Source organism: Borostomias antarcticus (genome assembly GCF_949987555.1).
Source record: "Borostomias antarcticus genome assembly, chromosome: 10".
NCBI lineage: Eukaryota > Metazoa > Chordata > Actinopteri > Stomiiformes > Stomiidae > Borostomias > Borostomias antarcticus.
The window spans coordinates 22,965,646-22,975,653 of NC_140243.1; the positions used below are offsets into that span (position 1 = coordinate 22,965,646).

General features: G+C 46.8%; 1 protein-coding gene across 1 annotated transcript; it reads right to left on the reverse strand.

Annotated features, from left to right (window-relative positions):
• Window positions 1-126: 126 nt before the first annotated feature.
• Window positions 127-9,076, reverse strand: abhd16a (abhydrolase domain containing 16A, phospholipase). Its single transcript, XM_084444168.1, has 20 exons — window positions 8,971-9,076; window positions 8,404-8,460; window positions 8,222-8,288; window positions 7,675-7,761; window positions 5,983-6,068; window positions 5,743-5,816; window positions 5,456-5,563; window positions 4,625-4,739; window positions 4,037-4,138; window positions 3,582-3,645; window positions 3,412-3,461; window positions 3,085-3,208; window positions 2,435-2,539; window positions 2,259-2,322; window positions 2,086-2,142; window positions 1,907-1,969; window positions 1,743-1,819; window positions 1,553-1,651; window positions 1,415-1,461; window positions 127-863 (listed from the first exon to the last, which is right to left on the reverse strand). Exons 1-20 carry the CDS (start codon window positions 9,070-9,072, stop codon window positions 780-782), a joined length of 1,632 nt encoding a protein of 543 aa, XP_084300294.1. The 5' UTR covers window positions 9,073-9,076; the 3' UTR covers window positions 127-779.
• Window positions 9,077-10,008: the final 932 nt, after the last annotated feature.

Consider the following 10,008-nt stretch of genomic DNA (forward strand, 5'->3'; position numbering starts at 1 on the left):
TCTGACTTGAGGAACGTTGGATGCCTGTGGAATATTAGCTTGATATCTGGCGCGCTGAGGATGCTTGAATCTGATAGAAAAGAACACAGTTGGAATCCCTTATTCAGAAGACTTTATTCAGCATATTTAATATAACATTTAGAGCATAATTTCAGGATACAGTTTTGATGAAGACTGTCCACGTAAGAGAAGATATCGTGAAAAAGGAGACGAGCTTTAGAACAGGAGGATTGGCTGCATCTGTAAAATGCCAGCCTGAGCCATAATTATTGTACATTGCTGGAATAACTACTGATCAACTACGTGTGATAGCGATATTGTCCTCTTACTGGGCGCTACATTCTAAAAATACAGCCAGACATACAGGAGAGAAATAAGTCCTGTTACTGTAAGAATGCATCCTTTTGTCCTTTGTTTTGAAAGTAAATCGATCACTGATCACACGTAGTTGGATAGGTAGCAGTGATACAGTGGAGATCTGACCTTGTCTTATCCTGTCGGGTGCAGATTATCAGCTAGGGGAGGAAAGGACTCATTATAGAGGGACAAGGATAGAGGCCTGGTGAGAATGGCAGAGAATAAATCTGAACTAAACCAACATGCAGACAGCCTAAACAACAACATACTGTATCTGCCATGAACACAGCTCCAGCAACATGACGGTGACGCTCCCAGTCCATGCTCTGAACTTCTACGATGGTCGGTTGGTCTCGCCAACGAACTCCTCAGCCTCTGGTGCTCTCTCTCTCTCTCTCTCTCTCTCCCTCCATCCCTCTCCTCTACAGCCTCCAGGGGGTGTGGAACTCTGAGAAGGGGAGTGGTGTGCAGTGCGTCGTCTCAAAGTTCCGCATGTACTTCCGCGCCTAGGGGAGGGAGAGGAGTGGAAGGAGAACGAACGAGTTTATCTGGCCTGCAGAAACATGACGTTATTCGATCATCTTTGGCTAAAGATATTCAGACTGTGGCTGTGTGGCCTCTGACAAAAACACTTATCTCACTTTGTAAATACTAAGTGACTTCTTAGTATTTACATTCAGGGGAATCCAATCTGAATTGCCAGGCAATTACTCTACACATGCAGTGAGAAGCACTATTAGCAGTAATTGATGGCACAACTCTCACTTGGTGCTAAATGGCTTCAATAAGCCCAACTCGGAAAAAAACCCATTACGCCTGTCGGCCTAAGAGCACAGGTGAGTGGGTTGCCGTGGCAACCTCAACAGTTTCCTCTGCGGGAGTAATGGAGTCTAAACGAGGGCAATTCAACATCCGAGGGGGCGAGGAAAACAGAAAGGATGTTTTGAAGAGATGCATTTGGATATAAATAATCATTTTAAAGTTTTAAAGCCATGGAGTGAGGGAGTGGTAGAGAGAGAGAGAGAGACATGAGGGTAAGTGTTCTACTGTTCCTCACCAGGAAAAGAGCCAGCTGCCGTCTTCCTTCCAACGTCATATCTTCACCTAACGAATCGGAGAGAGAGAGAAATGCAAGTTCTATCTTACTGCGGCAGACGCAACGGGCACGATGTCATCACCAAGGGACCATTCTCACCGACACTCCAGGGGAAGAATACGTCTCTGTCCGTCTGATAGGACTGCAGCACGGACACACACCAGTCATCATCCACCTCATAGCTACTGTACACCGACGCTGGGGAGAGACAGAGATCATCATCGTCGTTACACACACACCTTGGTGCCATCCAAGTACAACAGACATGTGCGTGCACAGCGGTACACACCTTCGTCTAAGTGGTTGGAGGCTCCCAGCCAATGTCTGACAGCCCTGATACCGTCATCTGTCATCACCTTGGGGTACCTGAGGGACAGGAAATGACATCGTCGTCAGTGAACATCCTGGGCTTTCGACCGGTCCTGTGAGAACAGTGGGTGAGACAAAACAGACCTGAACTGGAGCAGTTTGAGTAGGAGGTCATTGCCTCTGTTAGACATGATGTCCTCCGGACCGCTGCAACACACAACAATAACAACAACATCATCATCATCTATGGTAGAACAGCTACTATAGGATTCTGACGGGCTGAGGTATTTTGAGATGGAAGACAGTCTAGTCATGTGACTCACGTGGTGGTGATGATCTCATCTTTGGTCCTCCTAATCAGGAGAACCGGTCCCTGGTACCTGAGGGGAACGCGCTTGTTACCTTACACCGGAGACCGGAATGTCTGTGTGTGTGTGTGTGTGTGTGTGTGTGTTAGTAGAGTGTGGTGATGTTGAAAGAATTGTGAAACACTCACTTGCAAACCTGCTCTGCGTTGTTGAGGTTCATGTACTGTCTGACTGTGTGTGTCACCAGTGGTCCTGAACACGCAGAAAATACATACGTGATAATCCATTACCATGCCCGACAATACACATTCATAATAACACTCCTACAGTAGTAACAGTATGACCGATGACCCCTAGGACTCACTCCAGCTGTCGGGCATGACCTTGAGGGCCAGAGGCAGCAGGTCGTCGAAGGAGGCGTCCAGCACCAGCGCTTGGATCTCTGGGTACGACATCGCCGCCCAGCTGGCTACAAGACGGGGAGAGAGAGGGATGAAGAGAGGGAGAGAGAGGGATGAAGAGAGGGAGAGAGAGGGATGAAGAGAGGGATGGAGAGAGGGAGTCAAAAGTCAAAGTCAATTTTATTTATATAGCACATGTTCATACAAGCAAATGTAGCACACAGTGCTTTACAGAATAAATAAAAACAGTTAATTACTTGGTATTAGGAAAAGTAAAATAAGAAAATAGAACAGAATGGAACATATATGGTAAAATAGAAATATAAAATAAGAAACAGTAAAAAGATAAAAATGAGAATAAAAAATTGGGTCAAATGACAGGGTAGGGTAACGAACGAAGAGAGAACGTAACAGGTAGAGTGAGAGGAGAGAGAGAGAAGAAAGGAGGAAGGGTGGAAACATCCAATTGACAATAGAATGTTATGAACAGAGGGGGATGGTTTACATACTTGCTTTATGCCTCTCCCTGTCTTAGTGCAGCGTTTAGTATGTCTCTTCCTGTGTTCATGCGGTGTTCAGTAAGCCTCCCCCTGTGTTACTGCAGTGTCCATACCTGTGAATCCACCTATGGACCAGGCGTACACCACTATGTCGCTGAGCTGGAAGCCCAGCTTGTGCGTCGCAAACTGGATCACCACGTCCATGGCGTTGGCCTCGTTCTGGGGGAAGGGTACGCCCTGAAAAAGAGACAGACAGACAGACAGACAGAGTGGGAGAGCGAGCGAGAGAAAGAGAGAGAGTTAAAGAAAGTGAGAGGCAATCTATAGCTAAACCAGAATTTCCACACGCCATCTGCTCCTCCTCCCAACCGAGCGCTATTAGAGATGAGTTGTGAGGTGGGAGATGTTGAGAGGGTGTGAAACATCGGGGGAGCTCTTACCGTACTCCCCGCAAAGCCGGGGTGGTTCCATCCCAGTACGGAGTATCCACCTGCAGCAGCGGGCAACACAGACTGCGCTGAGTAGTGGGTCAAGTCAAGCGAGCCCCTTTTCACGGCTCGGTATGATTTTCAGACAAGGCTACTTCCGGTTCAGAATATAAAGCAGTTACCTTCCAGTGGCGTGTTCATACAGCCCACCTCGTAGAAGCCTGCATTCCCCTCGCAGCAGATGACCTGCAGCACACAGACCCGTGGGTAATGTAGTTCAGCTGACAGAAAACCAGTGTTCAATGAGGACATTTCACTTTCCTTTTGCCCATTCTTCTCATTACATTGGTCTTGGGGTGAAGGTCCTAGAGACGGCGTGTTTCCTCATCCTGGTTCTTTAGCACCATTTCTCTTTCCCGTCCGTCCGTCCGTCCATCTCCCTCCCTCCCTCCCTCCCTCCCTCCCTCCCTCCCTCTCTCTCTCTCCCCCTCTCTCCCTCCCTCCCTCTCCCCCTCTCTCCCTCCCTCCCTCTCTCTCTCCCTTCCTCTCCCACTCTCCCTCCCTCCCTCCCTCCCTCTCCCTCCCTCTCTCTCTCTCTCTCTCTCTCCCTCCCTGGCCCTGCAGTCCATCTCCTTACCAGCGTCTGGCCGTTCGGCCCCCCGTCACTCCTGCAGTCCACAAACATGGTGTCGATCTCATTCCCGTCACACGCCTCCAGCTTGTTCCTCTGACCGTCAAACTGAGCGCAGACAGGAGGGACAGGGACAGAGTCAGACACGCAGACAGGAGTCACAGGGACAGAGTCAGACACACGCAGACAGGAGGCACAGGGACAGAGTCAGACACACGCAGACAGGAGGGACAGGGACAGAGTCAGACACACGCAGACAGGAGGGACAGGGACAGAGTCAGACACACGCAGACAGGAGGGACAGGGACAGAGTCAGACACACGCAGACAGGAGGGACAGGGACAGAGTCAGACACACGCAGACAGGAGGCACAGGGACAGAGTCAGACACACGCAGACAGGAGGGACAGGGACAGAGTCAGACACGCGTCTGAGAGCAGAGCATCGGGAGGAAGATCTAGGAGGGTTACTGTGTACAGTCATGTCTGATTGGAATAAGGGTTTCACCCTGAAGTATCAGTGTGGTATCTGTGTGTGTGTGTGTGTGTGTGTGTGTGTGTGTGTGTGTGTGTGTGTGTGTGTGTGTGCTCCTCACCTCCTCTATGAGCCTAGCCTGGCCCTGCTGTAGCATGGGCCTCATGGCCTTCTGTAGCAGACCCACAGAGCCTGGGTACAGCATCCTCCTCCCAAACGAGTGGGTGATTAGAAAACTAGAGAGAGAGAGAGAGAGAGATTAAATGTTAAAATGGCTTGCAGTTCATGTATACAATACTGACCATTTACATAATTTAGTTCTTAATTCTAGTACATAAGCTCTGGTCGTAATTAAACACTTTAGTCTTTCTGCTCTAGAAGGTTCTGATCCTCTGTTCTCTGTTTCTAACGGTAACTGGCGTTGAGCATCCTTACCTGATGATGTTATGGTAAATGGGCTGCACTTATATAGCGCTTTTATCCAAAGAGCTTTACAAATGGCCTCTCATTCGGCCATTCACACACACATTCACACACCAATGGCAGCAGCTGCCATGCAAGGTGCTAGCCTGCTCATTGGAGGCAATTTGGGGATCTGCGTCTTGCCCAAGGACACTTGGACGTGTGGACAGGAGGAGGCGGGACCGCCGGCCTTACGATCATTGGACATGGCAGAGTGCCTTCTTACCTGGTGATGTGACATGGCAGAGTGACTTCTTACCTGATGATGTGACATGGCAGAGTGACTTCTTACCTGATGATGTGACATGGCAGAGTGACTTCTTACCTGGTGATGTGACATGGCAGAGTGACTTCTTACCTGATGATGTGACATGGCAGAGTGACTTCTTACCTGATGATGTGACATGGCAGAGTGACTTCTTACCTGATGATGTGACATGGCAGAGTGCCTTCTTACCTGATGATGTGACATGGCAGAGTGACTTCTTACCTGATGATGTGACATGGCAGAGTGCGAACTGAGTTGAGGATGTTGTCTGTAGCTCCTCTCAGTCTGGCATCTGGCTTCAGCAGAGACACTCCTGCCTTAGACAGCTTCCTGTCTCACACAAGCACACGCACACACGCACGCACACGCGCGCGCGCACACACACACACACACACACACCATGTTCACACAAACACTTAGTTACTACATTAGAATAAGAGACACGTGCATGCCATATGCACTCAAACATGACAAGCACACACACGGGGACACACACACACACAACTCACGGATTGCTGACTTCTTTCCAGGTGAAGTCCGCTGGCCAGTGAGAGAAGTCAAAGTCGTACGATCTCAGTTTCTTCTACAGACACAATCACAACCAGGAATCAGTGGAGGCCTGGTAGCTACTGTAGGAGATTGTATCTTGAATTTAGAGACATCCGATCCATATTCTTAACACTAAGACAGACTTTTTGGAATAGCTATGAAACAGATTTTCTAACATAAAACCGAGCTGTTGCGGTCACCTTGTTGCTAGGTGTGTTGTTCTTCCGGGTTTCCTCCACAATACTCAGGAACTGGAGATACTCAGAGCTCCTCCATCGGCCCCAGCCTTAGAGAGGTGAGGAGGGATGGGGGAGAGAGAGAGAAAGAGAGAGGACGAGTAGGGAGAGAGAACACTCGTTAGTGTTTTTAGTGTACTAGGAGAGCCTACAGCTTGTGAGACAGAAACCCCACAGGCCTCACAGATGTATGAGATAGACACACAGTGTACAAAAGCAAAACATACAGCTCAGTTTCTCTACAGTATTTATCCTAAAATGTCCGACTGTATAGCCCAACAGAGGGAGTATGCAAAGCTTTGACATCTGTTGGAAGTACAAGGCCGGTATTCACAAAACATTTTAAGGGTAAACGTAGCTCCTTACTCACCGATTTAGGTGCAACTTCTCAAAAATAATGGGTGTGCCACTCATAATTTTAGGACTCCTACATTTTTGGGATAAGAGTATTTCACAAATGGTTTAGAGCTAAAATCAGCTCCTAAGTAGGGGCACTCTAGCCTGGTGCGACCATCCCGTTCTTGCTAAGACCTAGTCACAACAAGCGAACCGAACATGCCTGCTCCCGGCAATCCGCTTCGTAATCAAACATGTTAGAGACATTGAATAACGGGACGCAGTCAAACAAACAGAAACAAACCGTGAAGATTCTGACAACGCTACTTGGCCACAGGGAAAATAACGCTATGCAGCGCAGACCAAATATGTCAGTCATCTGTTAGTAGAATATTACACCACATAAACGCTCCCCTCCAGAGGCAATGCATTAAATATTTTGAACTATAGATTACGTGTTATTAATCTGTGATGACATGTTTAGCGAGGCTTATTTATATACTGTACAAAGACATTCATGTTCATTTGTGTATAAGCTAAATACACTGAATGTTAGAGAATAAAACATTGTGGTCTGGCAGGCTATAGATGGCCTCATATCGTACCTGTGGCAGCTGTTTTGCCACCTGAATTCTGCAATCATGCCCTTGGTGGTTCTTGTCACAATTGGGAAAGCCACATTTGCATGCATATTTTCCCACACTTCTTGTTTGATTTTGGAATTGATCCCCAACTCCAAATGTCCCTTAATATCCTTTCATTCACACGTTGGGCAAGTAACAGCTGTCCTTGCATCCAGCTTGATTTTCGTTTCGGTGTAGCATCATAAGTTTTATTATCAACCATAATATGGTCAATATGCATATAAGCCATCTTTCAGTTATCAGACTAGAATAATATTATTATTCTAGTCTGATAACTGAAAGATGGTTTATATGCATATCTGCTAATTGTATGAGATGCATACATGTAATCAGCTGAACATAATTGACTAGTCAGTAGGCCTATTCTTGGTTTAATGTTTAATCAGTGACAGCCTACATTATTTATTTTGGAATCTTTATTTGAATATGGCAGGAATTGCCAATACATATAATAGGCTTACCTCCTTCCAATCGCTGTGGGCATACTGAGTAAGCTCGTTCATGAGACACAACGTCATCCACAGCACCTTAGCAGCTTTGTGAATAGGTTTTAAGAGGGAACTCTTAGCTAGGAACTTTTAGTGTGACTTAAATTAGGAGTACTCCTAGTGGTAAGATAAAATGCTTGTGAATACCGACCCAGATTCCTATGCACAGACTCAGTTAATAGTCTCACCTCTCAGACAAGCCACTCCCAGTAGACACACCAGCATGGTTCCAACATACTGGCTGACTGGCACCAGCTTACTGCTGCAGATGTACCCTGACAAACACACAGAGCAGGTGTTACAATCTCTCTCTCTCTCTCTCTCTCTCTCTCACACACACACACACACACACACAAACAAACAAACCATTAAACGCACACGCTTACAGCTGTACCAATGTAGGCCAACATCCCTTCACACACTCACACTGTCCAAACTACATCGAAGCAAATCAATGACACAACACACAGCAGACTACCTACAGTAAGGCGCTACAGCCTCATACTTTCCATAGACAGTAATAGCATAATACTGTGTTCATCTTTTATATTATTATCATGGGGCTAATTACTGAATCATGTCCACCTGACAGAGTGGTTAACCATGTTCATCAAATACTCTCAGGTACACACGTACACGTTTACACACACACGCACACACACACGCACACACACACACACACACACACACACACACACACACACACACACACACACACACACACACACACACTACCTTTCCTGTAGAGATAGCAGAGAAGGAGTGGGGAGCTGTAGTAGGACAGAGACCACAGAGCTGACGCCTGGAGGGACAGAGTACACACAACCAATATGTCAACTCGGTCAGTGGTGGGAGTAAGGCAAGTAGAATACTGCTTGACTCAGTGATAGTGAAGAGCCAGAAGCACCGTTACTGACCCAACCGAGTATGCTGTCAGTGTGTTTCTCCAGACTCTTGGGCTGGTAGGTCCATCCCTGGGAATGGACGGAACGGCGGGTTATAGGCCATTTTAGATCTCAGGTTTCTAACCACCTTCGTATCAACATTACAGAATACATGCATGCTTAGTTACACAGATCAGAAACCCACACCTCTGAGAAAGAGTGTTAGGACTATAAATCTGAATGAGCTTCACGTGGTCAGCCATGCAACTGTTCCTAGATTAGACAACTGCAGCTACATATTTAGCTTGCTAGCTCATCTGTTATCTGGCAGCTAGCTGGTTCGTTGCCTGTTGTTGATAAGGACTGGCCAATACAATACTTAGCTTCATTTAAAACAATATAATTAACACTCACACTAATTTTGCAAACTGTCACCGCTGTCATTCAAGACAATCAGCAGCATTTCAATAACAAGCATTGACACTTCCGGACCCTGAGTGAGACCGCTAGCTAACACGGCGCAACAAAATGATCAATATCTGACTCTACGTTGCTATCTGTTGGTGACAAACACATGCATGATATCAGACATGGTCGTACCCGTCTCCCCGCTCTGCCCTCGGTCTGGGATTGCTCCGGTGAACGGTGAATTCGCTGCAAATGAGGCCCAAAAAGACAACGAAGCCACATCCAACCGGCCATTCTTCCACCATTGGATAACTACGGAACCCCGGAGTAGCCGTAAATCCGAAAGGAAAAGCGTTTTGGTTATCCAGCATAATCAGTCATCTTCTTCTTCTTCTTCCTTGGGTTTTATGGCGGATCGCAAACAGCTTAAAGGTGCATACCGCCACCTACTGTACAAGAGTGTGCATCATCATGTAGGGCTGCTCGATTAATCGGATTTTAATCTAGATTACGATTTGGGCTGTCAACGATCATTAAAACTAAATAATCGCCATAAAACGATTTTGCACAAATCAAGCGCACCCTACACTGCAGAGCTATACTGTGCTTGGCCCCTCCCCCACCCCCCAAAGCCCCAAAACAAACACTTCAAAGCGAGACGAGTTGTCAATCGAGGCGCACGCATGCTCCTCTCGAACAAAACACGACAAGAAGAAGATTATGGCAGCAGAAAGAGAGGTGGACAAGAGAGCTAAAACAACGTCAGTGGTGTGGAAACACTATGGGTTCGCGGAGACAGATTTGGACCAAGTTGACACGGTGTGTAAAATTTGCTACACAGTCGTAGCTGACCCTCAAAGCAGCCCTTCTCAGTGCATTCCGCTCGCTCATGCCAGACAACAGTTGCCGGTCCATTCACTAAGCAGTCAAAATAAATCGGTGTTGGACTATTTAGGAGAGGCGCTCATATTTACAAGTGTCAGATAAACATGAAACGTCACTTAGCTAAGCAAAAGGATCTATTTACCAAATGCTGGGTTTTGAAGCCTCGGCGCTACCATTAAATAACTTATTTAGACGCGTTCTGTCCTAGTGAAATTATTTTTCCGAGGTAGTCTTCTTCTGTGGTGGTGGCGGTGCTTTGAAGCTTCTTTATTTATCAGTTTTGGCACTTTTATTAATTTATTTTCAAGGTCAAGGTTCACTATTTGTCTCCCAAAGAACATTGTT

Coding starts and splice junctions, on each gene's coding strand:
- abhd16a (XM_084444168.1), bottom strand. CDS start 9,072: ATGGCCGGTTGGATGTGGCTTCGTTGTCTTTTTGGGCCTCATTTGCAG. Junction 5,564..5,742: donor TGGAAAGAAGTCAGCAATCC/GTGAGTTGTGTG, acceptor TGTGTGAGACAG/GAAGCTGTCTAAGGCAGGAG. Junction 864..1,414: donor GGCAGCTGGCTCTTTTCCTG/GTGAGGAACAGT, acceptor TCCCTCCCCTAG/GCGCGGAAGTACATGCGGAA.